The 22,215-nt window shown below is 42.1% G+C and overlaps 1 protein-coding gene across 1 annotated transcript in view; it reads left to right on the forward strand.

Moving 5' to 3' along the window:
• Nucleotides 1–22,215, forward strand: part of LOC129339513 (uncharacterized) — a 79,692-nt gene that overhangs the window by 32,418 nt on the left and 25,059 nt on the right. The window contains exons 11-14 of the mRNA XM_054994093.1: nucleotides 4,746–4,856; nucleotides 6,199–6,243; nucleotides 6,847–6,947; nucleotides 7,850–7,916. Coding sequence (XP_054850068.1) covers nucleotides 4,746–4,856; nucleotides 6,199–6,243; nucleotides 6,847–6,947; nucleotides 7,850–7,916 — 324 coding nt within the window. The remainder of the gene's footprint in view (nucleotides 1–4,745; nucleotides 4,857–6,198; nucleotides 6,244–6,846; nucleotides 6,948–7,849; nucleotides 7,917–22,215) is intronic.

The raw sequence follows: 22,215 nt of genomic DNA on the forward strand, positions 1-22,215 counted from the left end.
CCTTCCTTTTGCATTTGCAGAATGCATTCACAGCTGCCATGGCCAAGCCTTTTGTGCCTCAGATGCAAGCAGTGTTTGTCAACACAGGACTTAGTAAGGTTTGCTTGTTCTGGAGTAGACCCCAAACAGCTGCTGTTGTCTCCTTCCACGTTATAGAAGCCTTTATTTAGTGTGGCCACAGCATGTATCTCTCTATCTAGGAAGATAGTACACATTCCATTTTTTCATTTAAATTCATAGCCTTCCAAATCCAGCTTTGATTGAGATGTTAAATTTGATTTGAAGTCAGGTGCGTAAAGCACTTCCTTTAGAGGGAGTTGGTGTTGTGTCCCTCCCACTGGCAATTTGCAGTTTAACACAACAGTTCCCTTCTTAGAAACTTTGCAGGTTTTGCCTTCAGCTGTTTGTATAGTAGTCAAAGCAATATCTTTTAATTTAGTGAACTAAGTAGCATTATGAACAAAATGAGATCTTGCACCAGAATTTAAAATGAACTTGTCTTTCGAGTTCATAATTCATCACAATAATGATGAGATTTAGACATCTTCCCTTTCTTAAATCTGCTTTATTCAGTACATGCACTCTCTAGTTCAACCACTAGTTGGTCAACTATTGGTTGAAATAGAGTTGACATTTTTTCTAAGATATTTTGCTCAATGTGAGCTAGTAAATTGGTAAGCATCGGAACTGCAGGGGAGGGCAATACTGTTACTACCCTGTTACCCTCATCCGCCATCTTGGTTTCTTCATAGTTTCCTTTCTCCGTATCTGTCAGTTGCTGCAAAAGAATTCCTGCAGTCTTCTGGAGACTCATGATTAGACATGGGCACGAACCAAAAAAAATTAATGAACCTCTGGTTCATGGTTCGGTGCCACCGACAGACCTAAACAAATGAACCAAAATGAACATTTCCCGTTACCGAACCGGTTTGAGGTTCGTGGTTCATGGGGCTCAGAACGGCCCCCATTACACTTAGAGAGCCCATATTCACAGGGAGTGTTTAGCAGGCTCTCCTCCAGCCAGCACCCAAGTTTGGTCAAGATTACAATAGGGATCTTGGAGTTATACCCTCTCCAATCTGAGGGTATAACTCCAGGAAACTCCCACTCGATACAATTAGAGCCACCAGTTGACATTGGCCCAGTGTACAAGGGGTTGGCCATCAGAACTTCCTATCAGGGTTTGCAGGGATGAGATTGGAGTGCCCATGGCTACAGAACACCCCCTTCCCCCTCCCTCCCATGGGTGTCTTCTCCCATGTAACCAGTTGTAACCAATTTGCCCCTCCATGGTTGGAAGGAAGACCTGCTGATCAAGGTAAGCTGGGCTTTGATTTGGGTTTCCAGGGCGACAGAAGGAGTGCAGAGAGAGTTCAGGCATTCCCCCAGCTCCATTTCCAAGGCAATTGATTGATGGTGCCTGATTGTCTGGCTTCATGAACCGCAGGCGAACGCAATGAACCGGGCTTCCAACGAATGCTAATTCATTGGCCTTGGACCCTAACGAACCGCTGGATCATGAACAGACGATGAGACGGTTTCTGGGTTTTTTTGGTTCGTAATGCCGTTCGTGCCCATGTCTACTTAAGATGTTGTTGTTTTTTCTTTTCAGTGTCTTGTTTGCCCATAGTATTTTTATTTTCAGCTTTGTTATGGTGATTTTTAAAGAGGAATTAGGTCTGGTTGGGATGAAGCTCTTGTTCTAGGCATCCATCCTCCTCAGTGCTGACATCACACCCTGAGATATTAAATCTGATTTGAATTCAGGTGCGTAAAGCACTTCCTTCAGGGGGAGTTCGTGTTTCCCTTTATCTGGCAATTTGCAGTTTGATACAACAGTTCCCTTCTTAGAAACTTTGCAGGTTTTGCCTTCAGCTGTTTGTACAGTAAAAGGAACATCTTTTAATTCAGTGAACAAAGTTGCATTGTGAACAAAATGAGAGCTTGCATGAGAATCTAAAATGAACTTGTCACTTTCATTATTCATCACAATAATGATGAGATTTAGACATCTTCCCTTTCTTAAATTTGCTTTCTTCAGAAGCACGCACTTTATTTCAACCACTAGTTGGTCTACTAGTGATTGAAATAGAGTTGACATTTTTTCTAAGATACTTTGCTCCATGTGAGCTGGTAAATTGGTAAGCGCTGGAACTGCAAGGGAGGGTAAAACTATTATTACTCTGTTACCCTCATCTGCCATCTTGGTTCCTTGGTTGTTTCCTTTCTCCATCTCTGTCGGTTGCTGCAAAATTGGGAAGAATTCCTGCTGTCTTCTGGAGACTAACGATGTTGATTTTTGTCCAGTGTTTTGTTTGCCCATAATATTTTTATTTTCAGCTTTATTATGGTGATTTTTAAAGAGGAATTAGGTCAGGGCAGGATGAAGCTCTTGTTCTAGGCTTCCATCCTCCTCAGTGCCGACGCCATGCCCTGAGATATTAAATCTGATTTGAATTCAGGTGCATAAGGCACTTCCTTTGGGGGAGTTTGTGTTTCCATCTGGCAATTTACAGTTTAACAAAACAGTTCCCTTCTTAGAAACTGCAGGTTTTGCCTTCAGCTGTTTGTACAGTAGTTAAAGCAATATCTTTTAATTCAGTGAACTAAGTTGCATTGTGAGTAAAATGAGAGCTTGCACCAGAATCTAAAATGAACTTGTCACTTTCAAGTTCAGTATTCATCAGAATAATGAGATTTAGACATCTTCTCTTTCTTAAGTCTGCTTTCTTCAAAAGCATGTGCTCTTTCTAAATTACAGTCTCTCTGTCCTTGAGTAGCTCTGTTTCCGTGAGCTGGCTTTGAAAAACACATTCTTGTCTCCCGTCCCATTCTGTTGCAAATTGAACACCGTATGATGCTTTCTCTGTGTTTATGGTCTTGTCTAGAGATGGGCATGAACCAGAAAAAACCCGAACCATGCGGTTCATGGTTCGTCAAATTTCATGAACCACAAACCATGAATTTTCACGAATCTGCCCCTGGTTCACGAACCAGTTCATTTGGTTCATGAAAACATCACATCCAGGTCAGAAAATCATCACTTCTGGGCCAGCAGAAGGTCACTTCCGGGCCAGCAGAAGGTCACTTCTGGGTCAGCATAATATCTGCAGGAAGTCCATCCCCTGTTGCCTAGGAAACTGATTGATTGGCACCAGGCTGTCTGCAGTCACAAACCAAAAAAAGAACCAAACAAACCACCGTAGTTTGTGGCAGTTTGTCAGAAATGGGATCTGACGAACCACAGTTCACAAACCATGAACCAGCCTGGTTCGTGATTAATTTTGGTTTGTATTTCGGTTCGTGCCCATCTCTAGTCTTGTTATACGAAGCTATTCTTCTGGCCTGAAACTCCATCTCTGCCCTTTGTCTCTCTGAAAGGAAGGGGCATGCATCCCCCTTCCGTTCTGCCATCCGGTATGCACTTTATTTGCAAATTCTACACACAGATTCTGAATATCCTTTTCACACAACATTTTTCTGTGCTTGATTTCCAGAAAGATTAAAATAGTTGCTTAAACAAATGATGTGACATTGATTGTTTTCAGGAGGCCAATCGTGTTCACAAAACTGCTTGGTAAAGTGATGTAAAGAGTAAACAATGGATCCTCCTCTGGGAGGGGACAGTGTGCATCACTTAACTGATTAAACACATGCATTAACTTGGCCCAATGTTGATCAAAGGGCTCCCCCTCTTTGTGTCATATGCCAGCAAGTTGCCTTTTTAATTGACTGATGAGAAGCCAGCTGGATTTCTTATGGAGAAGAGCTGTGGACCTCAGGCACCCCTAGCACAGCAAATTTCCAATACTCAGGGGCCTGTTGGAAGGCAGAGGTGCTTCTGATATGGCAGCTATGGGCTGGGGTTTCCTATACAGTCTGCCTTTCTTGGCCTGGAAGAGGGCTGTGGTGACCACTGGTGTGGGCTGCTTTTCGAACTGGGTGATGTCCGCTCCGGTCTCTGATCTGCCCCCTCCCCTGACTGAGCGAGGCTGAACACAGCGGATACCTCTGTCATTCATGTACTGGGAATATGACCCATTATTGGCATAGGTCTGGATGGGCTCAGGGTGTCTGGTTAAGTTTTTGTGAGAGAAAGTGGATATATGCCGGGTCAAAAGAAACACATACAGCACCCAGCTGGGGAGGCTAGTTATGGGATCAAATGTTCCCAGGGCAAGCTGACATCTCTGCCCCCAAAACAATGGCTTGATGGCTGTCTCCAGAGGAGGACCATGGAGTTGGGAGAGGCTTCCTAAGGTGGACTATAGGTGTGAAAGGTGCTTCATGACCCTTTGAGCACCAGATGAGAAAAGCTACGAGGTTTGCTAAATAGCTTGGGTGTTGCTTGGTATGTTGTAGAAGTGGTTCCAGGCATTGGGTGTTACTTGATTTTCATAAATGTTTCATTTAATTTATAGTAAAAATAAGGTCGTGTAACAATAAAAAATATATGCAAACTAGATAGACTGGAACCCTTTTCAGAGAAATTTCCTTGTGCATTTTCTAATGAATAGCTGGAGACAGGCAATAAAAGATGATTATCTTAACAAAGGTGCAAAGGGGGGAGGAGTAGGCAGCTGTTCCAGATGAAGGCTATCATCTTTCTAGTCAATCTGTGAAGAGATGAAGGACCACATCTCAAAGCATGCTGTAAGGCCCATGGGTGTGATCACTGGGGGAAACCACGTGTTGAGCTGTTGCTGCTCCTTAATAAAAGGCTCAGATGGCTTTTAGTCATTAAGAGAAACTGAGGCAAATGGCTAGCATGGCAACTTGTCTGCGTTACCCAGGCAAGGTAGTAATAGTGACTGGTGGCACCAGAGGCATCGGCCTGGCCATCGTGACAGAATTTGGTAAGCATGGAGAGAACTGGGTATGGATGGAAGAGTGGGCAATTTCTGCCAGCCAGTGCTGGGGTCAAGCCAGCCGAGAAAACAAGGAACGCTTGCTCCCTAAATATCCATTATGGGTGCAGAGAAAGTGGGAAGGAGAGAAATGTGCTCAGATAAAAATCTTCAGATATAAATGTGCTCTTTATATCTTCAGAGCACAAGAAGGATTCATTCGGTATCTTGTGGCATAAGGCTTTGTTGCTAGAAACTGTTAGCCTTTGACATACTTGATGTAGGTAAAGGTAAAGGTAGTCCCCTGTGTAAGCATGGAGTCATTACTGACCCATGGCAGGAACGTCACATGACGACATTTTCTTGGCAGACTTTTTACGGGGTGGTTTGCCATTGCCTTCCCCAGTCATCTACACTTTACCCCCAGGAAACTGGGTGCTCATTTTACCAACTTTGGAAGGTTGAGTCAACCAAGAACAGTTCTGTCCGCCTCCTTTGTGCTATTCGAACATTGCTATTTGCTCAGCTCCCAGGATGATTCAATATGTGTGTGTGTATAAACTTATAAACTGGAGATGGAATGCATGTGCGCATGCTTGGCTTTTCCCTCCCACCAGTGCTGAGCCATTCTCGATGAGTGCTGATAAAAGATACTGTCCCTCAGGCATGGTTTTGGGGTGATTGTCAGGAAGACTCTTCATTTCTTTTTTCTAAGACAGAAGTTTTACCTCAAAAAGATGCTGCTGGAGAACATTTATTCTACTATATATATAAGGTATTTTAAAAAGCAGAACTCTGTATCAGCACATTTTTTTTAAAAAAAAGTTAATACTCAGCATCAAGAAAACTTGTTTACCTGTCTATAATGCCAATGCAGGACATTTGCACTGACGATTCTACAAGGTGGTGTTTTATTCCACCATAATGAAGTTTACGTACTCCAAAAAAAATTTTTGGTAATCAGATGGGAGGGGAGACTTTACAGGTTACTCAAATTGTTTCAAGTCTCATGGTTGAATCCTGGGGCATGTTCTTGGTTGCATGATTGGGTTTAAGTCAGCTGACAGAACAAACTGGAGATGGAATGCACCCTTCTACAAGCATTGGGGCTTTGGGGAGGGACTTCTCTTCTTTGGAGACCATCTGGTGGTTCGTTTGTGATGAGAAGATCTGCCCCTCCTGAGACTGAAAACACCTCTTCTTCCATCCGCAAAGTGTTTGTGGGTTTCTTTGAAGATCTAAATGGTGGGAATGGCAAGAAGTCAGTCTTATAAACAAACAAATCTTGTGATGTACATCTATGTGTGTGTGCCAAGTCACTGAGTTTTGTCTTTCTCCCCTTGCCCTGCAGTTCGCCAAGGTGCCAAGGTGGTCTTCTGTTCTCGAGCATCTGGAGGTAAGTCAAGAGCCGCTTTCCTCTTTTCCCCAAGTCAGGATCCCCTTATTTGCTTAAAAAATGCCACCTCTACAGTGAACCTTCTTTGGGCAGCTTACAAAGGAAAATGAAATGGCATAAGAATGGGACGCAAAACTATTTATTTTAAAAAAATGCAAACCCTGCAAGAACGTTACAAAAACATAAAACAAGAATTAGTTGCCTAAAATGATTTATTTTTTATCCAACTTTGATATTGCTTCAGTTAAGATTTCGGTTAAGAGCTCAAGCTAGAAGATGACTATAATAACAATTTCCAAAGAACAAACGCTGGTTTAAAAGTCCAAGCAAAAAGAAATATTAGGGGGAAAGGCATTCCTCAGGTTTTGTGGCCACCCATATCACCCCTGTAGGCGCGGAAAGCAAGGCTTCAGAAGAGGAGCTCAACAGGGTTGGGGCTGGCAATATGGAAGGAGGCAGCCCTTCAAGCACCCTAGCTCCAAGCCGTTTATGGCCTTGTAGGTAAGAACAAACACTCTGTATTGATTGCAGCTTATGACAAAAAAAAAGAATGGGATTGAAAATGCATTCTGCTGGAAACTATTTGGCTTTATCTCCTTGCAGCGGAAAGGGGACAAGAAATTCAGAGGAGGCTGCAGGATTCTGGGTGCCCAGGTGAGGCGTTCTACCAAGTCTGTGATGTCCGCAATGAGGCAGACATTCAGGTAGGCTAAAACTGGGTAAACAGTGATGCTTCTTTGGGTTTTTTTCAACATTTCCCAGAAATGTTCTTTCATCTCTGTACCTGTTCCTAAAATCGTTCTCCATATTCTAATTCTCAGTTGTCTGAATGGGTCAGACTTGTGAGTGTTCTTCTGGGCCTTTCCTCTTGATTTGGGCTTCTTTTTCATACATTCTCTGTCACCTGCTGAGTCCCATCTCTCTCTTCTGCTGAAGGGCTTGCATCCATCAACTTGGAACTTCTAGTCCTCACTGTCCTTCCCTTGACTGCTGCAAGAAGTTTCTGGAGTCTGCCAATGGGGCAGGGCTGGGTGGTTGAACACAAGTATCTCCTCCTTGACTTTGGGCCCACTCAGGTTCAAGGGAGTTCACAGTTCAGAGTTCCTCATCAGCCAAATGCCGGAGTACCTTCTTCTCAAGCTGCAGCTGGATTTGTCCCCCACTCAACATATGTACTCTCTTCTTTGGTCACTTTCCTGTTCCCAGCCGCCACTCTCTGCCAACATTCACTTGGTGGGTAGGGGGGAAAGTGCAGTGAATAGGCCCAGAAACTCTGGATCTCTTCCTTGTCCCTCAGGGAATGAGATTGTTCTTGCCGTGACAAGGAAGAACTATGAGGCACACACATGCTTTGCGGGCACTCATTAAGTTTCCCCCAAGTGCCCTCCACACACACACCCCTATCCTTTGCATTGGGCTCCAGGGGACCTGGCAAACGTATTTGTTGTACCTCTCCTGACTTCCCATTTTCTTCCCATCCTTCTGTATCTCCCAGTGCTTCAAAAGGTTTGGTCCATGATACTTCTAATGGTTTCTTGAACCTGAATCACAGGAATCTCAATTCTGGTTTTTTTCTTGCCCTGATCTCTATCCACTGTTCCTGCAGAGGTTGATTTTGGTAACTATAGAACGTTACGGGTGCCTGGACTGCCTGGTGAACAATGTTGGAACTGGTGAGTGATTTTCAAACTGTTGGGGGCAGGGAAGAATTTGGGATAGATGCATCTGAGCGTGAGTGTGTTCCTTGAGTATTCCAAAGCCAGCATTGACTTGTTCAACAAAGAGTTCAAGGAACAGTAGTTGGATGTCTTTTGGGCAAAGAGGAAAAGATCTTGCAGGGGGCAGCAAGCTCTAGCTAGACTGGGCAGCAAGGGAGTTCCTTCTTTCTCAAGGGTTTTTTCTAGTCTGTCTGCAGAATGCTATTTTTAGGCATTTCTTCTAGAACTCTGCACACTCTCGCTCAACTCACAAGGCAGCAGGCTTTAGCTCTTCTTGTTATATCCAATTGTATCTTGTTGTATCCATGTCCTATCCAGTTTATCAATTTTCTATCCAGTCTATGAATGCTTTTGTTACTCTTCATTGGTTCAGTGTCCTGGCTTCTGCTTAGGCACTCTGCCAATAACAATAACATTGCAGGTGGCTATTTACAAACAACCTAGAGAAATCATAGTATCCTAATGATACAAAGTATTTCTATAAAGCTCTTGGAACTGCCTTCCCTGAGGCACCGTGTCTCCCCCACTAACCCTTCCTAAAGAAAATACTATCTTCTTTTAAAGAAGAATTAATTTATGGACGTTGCTCTTCCAGGATGTAGTGATGGCCCTTAGTTAAATTGGAGGATTAGACGGGTCCATCAATGCCGATTATCCATGATGATGAAACCAAAACTCCATCTTACTTTTTAAAAAAAGTATTGCTTACCAGACAAACAGACATGAGAACCGTCAGCATATTGTGGGGCTGAGTATCGGTTCTCTTTCTCTTGCCTGTGAAACTCACTTTCTTTTTATATCCACCTGATCCTCTTGCAAACAGCTTATCCTGACACTATAGATGATGTGACTGCCCAAGACTTCTGCAACCTCATGGAAATAAATGTTGTGAGTGCTTTGTTAGCATCAAAGGTGAGTGATTCTAATATATAACCAACTTTTCTCTTCCCTGTGGGCAGCTGGCTTTCTGCAGAGGTGAAAGTCAAATAGAAAAACTCCTGGAGTGGTATATGTATTAGAGGTGCAATGCTGTGCCTGCATATGTCAGTCCTCTGGTGCCCAAATCAGAGCAACTGGGGAAGGACCATGGCTCTACAACCAAGGACCTGTTTTGCACTCAAAGCATTCACTCTTACCATGTTCAGTTGCAAGAATTTCCGCTAGATGCGCTGGAAAGGGTCTCTGCCAATCAGCACTTCTAAGTAGTAGGATTAATGGTCTGACTCCAATATACAGCCTCTTTTAAAATCTTTTTCTTGAGATCAGGCATACCAATTCTCCTTATATTTTGTGTACAGTACGCACTGCCCTACTTACGGGAAACGAGAGGAAACGTCATCAACCTTGGCAGTATTTATGGTATGATCGGGGCAAAGCATTTCCTTTCGAATGACACAAGCAAGGTAATCCTGACCCAGAGTCTGAATTGGTTGCTGATGTCTTTGAACGTTTCTGCTCTTGCACCTTTAATAGCAGTTTGATTAGCAGATGAAAGTTTTCACAGCATGGAGGTAGATAATATCATGGTCTTTGAAAAGCTCCACCTGCTGGCTCTGGTAAATTAAGTTGCTATGAAAGGCACTGGAGGAGGCCAGGTTGGTATTTTTCAGTTCAGCTGGCGATTTGCATACATAAGGCTAAACTGTAAAGAGTAAAGATTTTATGGGAGGTACGTGTTCCTTATTTTCATTAACAGGCTAAGAAAAGCTCAATTAAACCTCAAAAGTGAAAACATCCTATGTCTTTCATCCTTACTTGTGAACCCCAAGTAGTGTTGCCAACCACCTTGAGAAAAAAAAATTCTTGCCCCATTAACAGAGGCTTAATTGGAATGTTATTTACAAGATGATATCATTTACTTCCCACTGATGAAAAGTTTGGCCCCTGATGTATGTCAGTCCCCTCCCCCATTTAATTTGTATAGATGGAGCAGAGCTTTGTGGGGATGGTGATGACAGGTGCTGAAAGTCAATGCTGCTGGATGAGGAGCACCCTTTATCTCATCCTCATAGAAACTTAGTAGCTGCTTGGATTGTAGACATTATCACCCAAAATCCCTTTATACTCATCAGACTGTAGTCAAAGGCCTAAAAGAAGGCCAAACCATTCTCGGTCAATTGGCAACCCTACTTGTGTCTTTATCTTGCAGGGTGCTGTGATCGCAATGACCAAAGCCCTGGCCATAGATGAGAGCAAATACGGAGTGCGAGTCAACTGGTAAAACTTATTTTCCATACAGACTCCCCTCAGTGCATATTGCAATTTGCAGAGGAATATCAGGAAAGAAAGGCAGGTCCTCCATATCCCAATACCAGAAGCTTAAGATCCAGGGGTTTTGCTTAAACAAAAAAAAAGAGAGAGAATAGGAGGCAGTAAGAAACAATAATGGAAAATTGGCATTCTCAGAGTGTAATAGCCAGACAATTGGGCTGGAATCACTTTCTAGAGAAGGTATGTGGTGCTGGAGTGCCCTCAAATTACAGCTGAATTATGGCGACCTCTGATGGGGTTTTCATGAGGTAGTTTACCATTGCCTGCCTCTACAACCCCTGGTCTTCATTGGAGGTCACCCATCCAAGTACTAACCAAGGTTGACCCTGCTTAGCTTCTGAGATCTGATGAGATCAGGCTCACCTGGGCTATAGTACAAAATCCCCACATTTCTTCTTCAAATATTGTTCTTTATGACAAGAGAAACACAAATAATAGATTCAGCAGAGCATATGATAACTCCTAGGATTACAAATTAAGAAATGAATCCCACTGTTTTCAAACTAGTGGAATTACCTGGTTTTCCTTAAAGCTCTGCATAGGAAGTATTTTTAAAAATGAATATTCATGTCAGTCTGTGAGATATTACCAAAGCACCAAAACTACTGCAATGACAGAGACGGTGGGAGGTGTCTACCGCCTAAGGAGGTCTCCCCCAGGTGTGCAGAAAAGAACAGTTTTGGAAATCAACTAAAAGAAAAAGAAACTGGGGCAGGGGGGCGGGAATTCCAGCATCAATGACAGCCAAATGTGCTACAGGGAACCCAGAGCATCTGAGAGCCAGTTAAAGGAGAAAAAGGGGTGGGGTTAGAAATCAACATGCCTAAGAATTTGCAGAATCCTGGTGAAGATTTGGTGAAGCAGATAACAGCCCTCCATTGATTCCTTGCAGCCCCACCCCTTGGGTAACCAAGTATCTGTACCTTTTTTAAAAAAGTTTCCGTTTATTGCGCCTGCTTTTCTTGTGCCAAGAACAAATGGTTTGTTAATTCAGCATGGGCTGAAATTGCAGATGCTGCATTTGATTCCATATTTCCCTGGGATGTATGAAGGAATAATCATGCATCGGATTGTGGGGTGAATCACTTCATATAGTGTGTTAAACTGCAAGAGGGAAGTTAATGTCTTTCTAGAAATAGGAAAGACAATTTTTCAAAACTCCTTTATTTGGGAAAATATTTCTTGATATTTTGTGATGCCCCTGCCCTTCTTTTTTTAATTAAAAAGACTTTTGAATTCTAGCATCTCACCAAGTAATATCTGGACTCCTTTGTGGGAAAACTATGCAAATCAGTCACCGGATCCAGACGCGGTAATCCAAGAAGCCAGAGGACATCAGGCAAGTGCGTTGCAGGAAAACAGGAGTGGTGGTTACGGTGTTCCCTCGTCCTGAAATCACAAAAATAGAGCCAGAGATGTTTTTTAAAGTTCTAAAAAAACTAATTAGTTTATTTACATTAGAAGGGTAAGGTCAGGTGAAGTCAGTGGCTGAAAATGTCTGAGGTAAAATTCAGCATATATAACTATCACTGAGGTAAACTTCAGAACATGTACAGACATCATTTCTTATGCTCTTCTTTGTTACTTAAGACATTTTTTGGTTTTGGTGTCCTTGTTTTTCTCCAAGCACTCTAGTATTCTTTATTTTAGTATTCTCTTTTTCTGTAGTTAGGAAGGCTGGTATGCACTTTCTAGTACTTCAAGCCCCCTCTCTTCACACACCAGTGTCTCCACAGGCCATTTTCAACCACAACCAACCAGGGATCTCTTCCCTCTTCAGAGCTACGTCCCTGTTTGACTGGGTAGGGAAAATCTCTCCTTAGAAGTTCTACCCATTTCTTTGGCCCATTTGAAGTCTCCACCTACTTCCCAAACATCCTTGCCAACTCTCCCCAGTTCTCCTACCGGTGTTAAATTTGCTCTTTGGAGGACTCAGTCTCTCAACTCTCCACACTGGATCTCTCTCTCTTCTCTGCCAGAACTGAAAAAAAACCCTCCTCTTTCAGTTCAAGCAACCCAGTCTGATGCTTTGGAGTAGCATCCCACTCAAAGTTCTCTAATTCTGAAATTAACTCTTAATAGTCCTGCAAATGTGTGTGCACAGCCCTTCCAGGCATTCTTTAAAACATGCATGTCCCACCGTGGGAGATCGTTGCTTCAAGGAAGGTTCTCACAAGCCTCTCCTGTGCAATGGGTGAACCACGTGTGTGAATATTTTCTTTCTGTTTACATCAATACCACTAGTTAACATATACCATCATATATACAATATTCAATAGGTATACCAATCTGCTCCTGCAACTTTCACCCTTAGGTGTTTCTGGAGAGTGTGTCCGCAATGACATTCTCCTTCCCTTTTATATGCACTATGTTGAAATTATAATCCTATAACTGCAGACTCCATCTTAGTTTACTGTTTGTACTCTTCACACTGTTTAATCAGTGCAAAGCTGAATGGTCAGTGCACAAAGTGAATTTTCTTCCCCATAAGTATGGTTTTAACTTACCTCTGGCCCACGCTATAGCCAAACATTCCCTTCAATCACAGAGAGGTTTTGCTCTCTATCCACCAACTTTCTACTAATGTAGAAGATGGTATGATGATTTCTCCCCAGTCTGACTGAACATGGCCCCTATGCCTACATTAGATGCATCAGTGTAGAGGATAAAAGGTTTCATGAAGTCAGGAACCCTTAACAATGGATCTGTGGTGAGTACTCTTTTTAGGTGGCCAAATGCAGTTTGGCATTTGTAATGTGTATATATATATATATATATATATATATATATATATATATATATATATATATATATATATATATATATATATATATATATATATATATATATATATATATATATATGTAATGTATATATACATATATACTAGACCAGCATTTTTCCTCTGGAGACTTTGACATTTACCTAGAATCTCTGAATTATATCCACTATTCTTGGTTGAATGTAAAATAATCTAACCCTTTCCTTCGGTCTTCCTAGAATTTTACTACCCAATAGCGTATTTACATAGAGCTTTCCAGCATAGTTACAGACAAAGGTAACAAATTCATAATCATAAATATGGCTTTCATGAATTCAAGAAAATGTCATCTTGCTGTTCTAAATAATTCAGAATAAGATACCAAATAGTTTCTAAATCGAGATTGTAGGTACCTGAAAGTCTGTAGTTTAAAGAGGCAATTATCTTTGCCGTCACATAGTGTTCCCAGATTTTTTTATGCTGTAGAGACAATGGGGGGAGGGGGTTGCTGGATAAAATATTTTCTTATTTCCATTTGTATTAGTGGTGGGACTACCTAGTTTGGGGTTTTATTTTTGTATCATGGCGCTGCCACCAATTATCATATTCCTTCTTCCTTAAACCATAGAAATGGCACCAGAGGCATTTTTAAAGTTCTAAAAAAATAACTAATAAGTTTATCTACATTACGGGGGGAAAGGTTAGTTGAAGTCAGGGCTTGAAATTTTCAGAGGTAAAATTCAACATATATAACTATCACTGAGGCAGAATTCAGAACATGAACAGATTTCAGTTCTTATGCTCTTTACTTTTATTTAAGGCTTATGTTTTTAGGTTTGGTTCCCTTGTTCATCCCCAAGCACTCTATTATACTTTCATTTAGTATTCTCTTTCTCTTTTGGAGTTAGGAAAGCTGGTACCCACATTCTAGAACCCCAAGCCCCCTTTTTTCACACACCAGAGCTTTCCTTCTCTTGTTAACTGAATCTGAAGGTCTCTACAGTCAGTTTTCAATCGCACCCAACCAGGATTCTCTTCACTCTCCAGAATTACATCCCTGTTTGACTGGGTAGGGAAAATCTCCTCTCCTTAGAAAATCTCTCATTTCTCTCCTTTTCTTATTTCTCTTTGTTTGCACATTTATAGCTTATGGGACGCTTTGGGACCCCGGAAGAGGTAGCCTTGGGCGTCCTGTACCTGGCTGCTGATGGAACTTTCTGTACTGGTTTCAACCTCGTGGTCAGTGGTGGAGCGGAAATCGGCTTTGGGAAGAAGAGCGAGGTGGATCCTGAGCCTGGCCCAAGTGTGAAAGGGAGCAGTCAGGGTTCCTTGAGGAAGTAGTTGAGCTCCAGAGTTGGGATAAGAGATAAGAATCCAGCTTTTAGTTCTTCAAGGTCATCCTTCCAAGAAGAAGTGCTCCAAAAAGGCATTACATCATGAAGCTGTAGCAAAAGGGGATAACAAGTGATATACTCAAGAGGCAGTATGGTGTAGAGGTCAGTGTTGGACTAGAACTACTCAACAATAAAATTCACTCAATTACCAGCCATGGTTACTCATACTAAGCTACTACTACCTGCAAATGATGTGAAAAGTAAAAAGAGAGCCACGTGTGTCATGTAAAGCTTTTTCTTTTTTTTAGGAAAGGCAGGATAAAAATAGTCTCTTACAAACAGACCAGTTCAGATATGCTGCTCAGGTATTTTAATTCTTGCAGGTAGGTTTGCTACTATTTAAACTGGTCCCTCTAGTTGGACCCTTTATTTTTGGTTCCTGTTGATGTTTTCTGTTTAATTCTCTTGACCAACAACTGTGCATGTTCTTATCTGAAACCCTTTCATCCAATAAATACATGGCTCAATGAGAAGAGGTGTCATAAATATGGTTTTGCTGTTTGGTTTTGATATATGTATGTTAGTTTGCATTGGGACTGTTGGAATGTTATCCAACTTTTTCAAATGCCACTATCAAAATAGGTTCAGTCTGAACCTTCAGGAAAGAACTAAAGTGCTTTGGAAGATTTTCCTCAGATACCATAAAGTCGGTCTGAGGTTCTCCAGTATGGCATGAAATAAAATGTTGAGCAACAAGTAAAGAGAATAAAATAAATATTACAATGTACTGCACAGTACACAGATTCGTAAGATTAAAAACACTATATATGAAATACATTTAAAAACTCAGAACATGGTATACACCAATCACAGCAAATCACAATATGTTTATACATACTGACCAAAAGACTAAACATGTTTTTTGACTCTCAAAAACTCATACCCTGGAAATCTAGTTGGTCTTTAAGGTGCTACTTCCTCTTCTGCAGACCAGCAAGGCTATTCCCCCGGATAAATCATGTAATACTTAAAATGTGGGAACCAAAATTCTAACTCTTGTTTTGCATTTCTCCAGTTTGACAAAGAGCCCAGGTGGTCTTTTGTGCCCCAGAATCTGAAGTTGAGTCTGGAGAACTTGTCTTCACCCCTTGCTAGAGAGTTGGGCTGTAAATCAGCACTCTACGGGTTCAAATCCCACTACTGCCATGAGCTTAGCAGGTGGCCTTGGGTGATCGTCTCCTCTCAGCCCTGGCTCCCCAGCTGTATTGTGGAGATAATTATACTACTAATTTTGTTCATCATTCTCACTAGGGCACTAATATGTCTAGAAGAGCAGTATATAAGCACATTTATTATTAACTTTTCAATCTAGTTAAATAATCTAATACGAAAGGAAATATGAAGTTTGGACAGTAGGGGCCAGAACACACCAGGAAAAAGAACTGTAGGGCAGTAACAGGCAAAAAATGAAAAGGGTGAAGCTTGCAGGAGAGATGCTAGAGAGCTGCACCTGGTGAATTACTGTTTAATGCAGCTGTTGAAGGCACAAAAGGCCTGCTAGGAAAAGGAGCCGGTCCCGGTCTGAGTAACCTCTGTAAAAGAAAAATACTGCACTTCTTTTTCTCTCTCACCACTCCAAGTTTATCAATAAGTAGGAAAAATGAAAAGTGAGCAAGATGGTAGTGGTTAGAAAATCCTGTCGTCTAAGGCTAGTCAGGTGGCAAACCATGAAAGGAGATTCAGCTGCCCCCTTCTATTGTGGACCTCTGCCAGCAGGGGGAAACTTTTGGGTTTTGTCTGGCGGTCTCACTGATCTTTCCTCCTGCTCATGGGTTACTTGTTATGTGTTTTGTTATTTACAGAACATCTTTTAAAAAAAAACTCGCCAAAGTAATTCTTTTTAACATCCTTCAAAACAAATCCCTTATGTGCCAATTGTTTTTTGAAAATGTTTTAATTTGCTTTTAAACTTTTAGAGGTTTTCTTTTACACCATAAAAACACAGAAAAACCTCAAGTACATTTAAGAGGAACTCTTTGTGTGCAAAAAACAGTTTAAATTCCTTTTTAAAAACTGCTTTCTTCTGTAATATAAAAGTTTAATTTTAAAACAATAAACTTTTAGAAATACACAAGCTTATAAAATCTCTTGTGTATGTTGTGCATTTCTTTGGAAAAACATAAATGAAATAAAATGTTTTCTGTTTGGAGAAGCCAATTTATTTGTGTTTTAAAGATATATTTCTAAATATGAAAGGAATACATTTGTTTCCTTGTGCAGTGTCCATTATCAAATTTCTGAAATTCTCCTTTCTTATCAGAAGAAAAAATAAAAACAATGAATGACAAAAGCCTGAAATAATAATAGTAGAACTGGGACAATCTGTTAATCTCTATTCTTAAGCTTTCCTGTGGACTATCCAACAGGATCTAATAGCACAGCAGACATGGTTGAGTGGGGTTTTCTACTCTCCCCTTCAATGGCAGCCTCTGAGATCCCTGAAATGTTGTTCATGGAAATTCATCAGAAATTGCCCTTCCCCAAACAGAAGGGCCCTTTTGTCTTCAGAACCAAGCGGCAGTATATCATTTCTCTAAGTAGAAATAAATTTATTTTACCTAACTTGCAAAGTGGCTACCAAATCAGTGGAAAGGTATCTTTGAATAATTAGCAGAGTTTGATACCCAAATAGACCTTCTTCAAATTAATTGGGGGAATTAGCTTTAAAAGAGACAAGCAAGAGGGGATAAATGGGATTCTCCAGCTATGATTACAGGGATTATTCCCTTAGAGAACTTTCAAATAAGCTAGGCAGATATCCAACAGGAAAGGTTTTTTTATTCAAGAGAAATAAAAGGGCAAATGTACAGAAATCACACACAGCACTCATACAAGGCTGAGTAAGGGAATCCCGGAAGAAAGAGAGAAGAACCAGTTTCAGGAGCGAGATAATTACCAGTCTTGACGACACATGTTCACAAAGACAGCAGCAAAATGACCAGCGTTTCACGAAGCGAAGAAGCCCAAACAAATTTGGGGTGCATGGTGGGTCCCAACACACACACACAGCACGTAGCTGGGGAGTCCAGTTACAGGCTGAAATGCTACCTGCGACGAGCTGAAGTCTTTGCCCCCCAGACAATAGCTTAATGGCTGTCTGTGAAGATGGACAATGGAGATGAGAGAGGCTTCCTAAGGTGGAATATTGATGTGAAAGGTGCTGGATAACCCTTTGAGCACCAGATGGGAAAAGCTACCACATTTGCTGAATAGCTTGGGTGTTGCTTGATAAGGGAAGCAAGCTTGGCTGTGTAGACAGGACGAGTCAGAAGCTTCCAGGGAGCCTTATCATTCTAAGTTATGCACCTCCAGGGCGTGGAGGGGGCCGTTGGTCAGACAGTCATTCTGACTCACCTCATGGTAATTTTCTAGGCTCCTGCCTGGTTGGTGTTCATTCTGCCTTGGACCAGGCAGTGCCTTGTGCTTATGGAATATGAGGAAGGGGGGTTATGATATTCTCTCAATGAACTGCCCTCTCGGCGTGAGGAGGGGTCTGACTGCTAACAGTATGGGGGAAATGTTATGACACTTTACCAAACACTTTGATGGAGCAGGAGGGGGCAAAGACTCCTCAGGACGTGTTGGCCACCTTGAAGCTGGGTGATCGGATAGAGATGAGAATAAGAAAAATGGTGATTGTTACATAATATGATACCATGATAGAAAGCTGAAGGATTTTTTAAAAAATCACTTCATGCTTCTCACCAATTCTCTTTTATCCAGTTACCTAAAGAATATTCACTAAATAAAACACCACTAATTCATTTTGCTTTGGTATTGGGAAATTTAAAAATTCTTCCAGGACATGGAGTGTGCAGTTTTCAAACAAAGGGAACAGTGCAGTACCATAAACTTCTCTCCTGAGGAACTGTGAATTAATATTTGCATTTGTATCAATGTTTCATTTATAGTAAAAATGAGATGGTGTAACAATAAAAAAGAATATGTGAATTATACAGACGGGAAAGCTTTCCACAGCTATTTCCTTGTGCGTTTTCTAATGCATAGATGGAGACAGCCCATAAAAGATGGTTATCTCATAAAAGATGCAAAGGAGTGGAGAGTAGGCAGCTGTTGCAGGGAAAGGCTATCGTCATTCCAATCGATCTCTGGAGAGATGAAGGCCCATGGGTGTGATCACTGTGGGAAACCACATCTTGTGCTGTTGCCATTCCTTAATGAAAAGATCAGATGGATTTTATTCATTCAGAGAAACTGAGGCAAACGGCTAGCATGGCAGCTTGTCTGCATTACCCAGGCAAGGTGGCAATAGTGACCGGTGGCACCAGAGGCATCGGCCTGGCCATCGTGAGAGAATTTGGTGAGCATGGAGAAAACCGGTTATGGATGGAGGACTGGGCAATTTCTGCCAACAGGTGCTAGGGTCATGCCAGCCAGGAAAATGAGGAAGGCTAGCTCCCTAAATATCCAATCTAGGGTGGAGAGAAAGTGGGAAGGAGAGAAATGTGCTCTTTATATCTCCAGAGGCACTGGTGTCTGTCCTGTGAGCACAAAAAGGATTCATTTGATACTTTGTGGCATAAGGCCTTGTTGACTAGAGACTATTTATTAGCCTTTGACATACTTGATGTAAAAGCTATAATTTACTTTGGGCGTGTTTCAGAAGTGATTCCTTGAATTTAAATCAGGTTACAAGAACTATCCCTATCTTCTGGGGTTCAAATTCTGGGGAGGGGAGGGGAGAGACTGGAGGTGCCATTGTTTCTGTTTTCATAGCAAGTGAAGCTACACCTGCTGAATTGCAACCTCTTGTAAAGCTTTCGAAGTCCAGGCTAATGGAATGCAAAGTGATAATCATACTTCTGGATACATTGTCTGATATTAGGACTGTGAGTTGGAGACCTTGGGTGCCTTGGGGTAGGTTTTTTCTGCTGAATGCCCACTAGTGAGGTTGGAATTCATGTTCAAGAGCGGAAATGGCAAGCTTAGTGGTTTAAATTAGATGAGCAGATGCAAAAGAAAACCAAACTCTTATGCCTTTAAAAGAGGGTTCCCCTCCACCAAGGCATAACGGAAAGAGATCTATTACCCTTATGCCCTCTTTAAAGGTTCCTGAGGATATTTGGTGGGCCAGTGAAGGAAAAAGGATGCTGCTAACCTCAGTGGCCCTTTAGAATGATTGAACAGGACTCTTTTCTTATTTTATTTATTTATTTCATTAATGCCCCACTTTCCCCCCCCCCATCAAAGAAAGTGGGACCTAAAGTGGTTTACAACATTCTCCATTTACAACACCAACCCCGCGAGGTAGGTTAGGATGTGAGTGTGTGACTGGCCCAAGGTCACCCAGCAAGCTTCCATAGCAGAGTGGGGATCTGAGCCTGGGGTCTCCCAGAGCCAAGTCTAATCATTACTGGGATTAGTTCTGTGGGGCTCAGTGAAGCTTTGAATCCTATTGACTGGAGGAAAAGCAGGATAGAAATCTTTGAAATCAATAATGCTGTGCAAAGAATGTCATCATCTGTATTGCCATTAATAGTTTCTCTAGAAACACACCTCTCATCACAGAATAATCACTGGGAGTACATAGTTTATGTGTAAAACGCAAGGAAAGTGGAACTGGCCCCACCGAGAGTTATCTAAAGGGCTAAGTCTGGGATCCATGGGAAAAACATCTTCAAAGGAGTGGGCTAAGTCTGAGATCCATAAATAATGCTTGTTGACTGGAACATCAAGTGATGGTTTGCACGCAGGAATGGGCCATCACAAATGTATCACGGAAGACAGGATTTCCCCATCTCTTCCCATCATGTGAAACACAAGACATTGCAATGGACAGTTCGTAAATTCAATTGCGAGCCAGTGAGATGTGGTTAGAGCTTGACTGGGTTCCAGGGAGCCATGTCCCAATACCCTCTCTTCTATGGATGTTTGCTGGGTGGTCTTGGGGCAGTCATACTCTTTCAGCCTCACTTACCTCACAGAGTTGTTATTGTGAAGATTATTGAGAAAAGGAGAAGGATGTAAGCTTTGGGTGCCCCTTGGGGAGAAAGGCCAGATATTAGTGAAGTAAATAAATAAATTGTAAGTTATTGTGTACAGAAATGAAACTAGGTGAAGAAAAATGTGGCTAGAACAGTTCTGGCCACCTTCTTTTTGCTATCCAGACATTGCTATTTGCTCAATGCCCATCAGGGTTGCCAGACCAATATATAACCTCCCAGTTGGAGGTTTCGGGACCTGGCACTTAGCTTGTATCTCTGATATGTCAATATTTGCAAGGGGCTAATTTTGGCCCGTGTGGGGCCAAAATTGGACACAGAGAAGCATGTGTTCCTAGAGTTACTGCCGCTGGTGGGCTATCTCCATGAAGCTTGCCAAGGGGCAAGGGGCCATAGTCCCGAGAGATTGCCCACCACCAGCGGGCACCTGAACCCTAACTCTCAAGAGTGTATATGTGAGTGTTCATGCTTGTTTGGCTTTTCCTCCCACCACTCTTGAGGCATTCTTGATGAGGACTGGTGAAAGCTCCTGTTCCTCAGGCATGGTTCTGGGGTGGTTGTAAAAGTAAAGTGTAAAGTTAGAAGACTTGATTTCTTTTTTCTAGGATAGAAGTTTTACCTTGAAAGGATGCTGTTGGAGAACATTTATTCTCCTGTATATAAAAGGCAATTTAAAAAGTAGAGCTTGTTATGTACATTTTTTAAAAAGTTAATATGGAGCACCACAAAAACTTGTTTACCTGTGAAAATACAAATTAAGGATATATACACTGATGATTCTACAAGGTGGTGTTTTATTTCACCATAATGAAGTTTACTTTGTACTCCCAACATTTTTTTGCATAAATGCAGTGGAGAGGTGACTTTACAGGTCACTCCATTCTGTTTCAATTCTCAAGGCTGAGCCCTGGAGCAATGCTCTTGGTTGCATGATTGAAAGAAGTCAGCTGACTGAACAATGAGGAAGTGGAATGTTCTCCCCATACAAGCAACAGGGCTTTGAGGAGAGCCTGCTATTCCCTTCATTGGTGTCAGTCTGGTGGTGAGTTTGTGGTGAGAAGATCTGCCTGTGGAAGGTTGCCATTCCTGAGATTAAAAACAACTCTTACGACCACAAAGTGTTTGTGAGTTTCTTTGAAGACTGGAATGGTGGGAAAGGCAGGAAGTGAGTCTTGTAAACAAACAAACAAACAAACAAATCTAGTGATGTACAACTCTCTGTGTCTGCCAGGCCTCTGAGTATTGTCTTGTATTCTTTTCTCCCCGGCCCTTGCCCTTCAGTTCGGCAAGGCACCAATGTGGTCTTCTGTTCACGAGCATGTGGAGGTGAGTCAAGAGCCACTTCCCTCACCCCCATAACAGGTTCCCTTTATTTGCTTTTAAAATGCCACCTCTACAGTAGGTTTGCCGGTCCCCCACTGGGGGCAGGGGTTCCCCTGCTCCCACCATCCACCCCCATTTACCTGGCTGGCGGGGGAAGCATGGGCCTCCCAGGGGCATGCTTGCAAGTGGCATGGCCCACTCCTGTGGGCCCAATTCAGCCTTGATTAGGCCTGAATTGGCCTGGATCTGGCCCAAAGCGGCCTGGAACAGTCTGCTGTGGAGTGTGGAAGCTCTCATTCACACTGCAGTGGCCCATTACAGGCTGACTCATGCCCAATCTGGGCCGATTTAGGCCCACATTGGCCCGGATCGCCTGTGGAGCACAGGAACACTCTCACGCTCCACAGCAGCCCGTTCCATGCAGATTTGGGCCCAATCCTGGTGTATTCAGATCCAATCTGGGCCAATTTGGTGCATAAAACTGTTAATTAAAGGCGCATAAAAGTGTTAAGTAAAAAAATATTTAAAACCCTGCAAGATGA

The sequence above is a fragment of the Eublepharis macularius genome, chromosome 12, assembly GCF_028583425.1.
Source record: "Eublepharis macularius isolate TG4126 chromosome 12, MPM_Emac_v1.0, whole genome shotgun sequence".
Classification (NCBI taxonomy): Eukaryota; Metazoa; Chordata; class Lepidosauria; order Squamata; family Eublepharidae; genus Eublepharis; species Eublepharis macularius.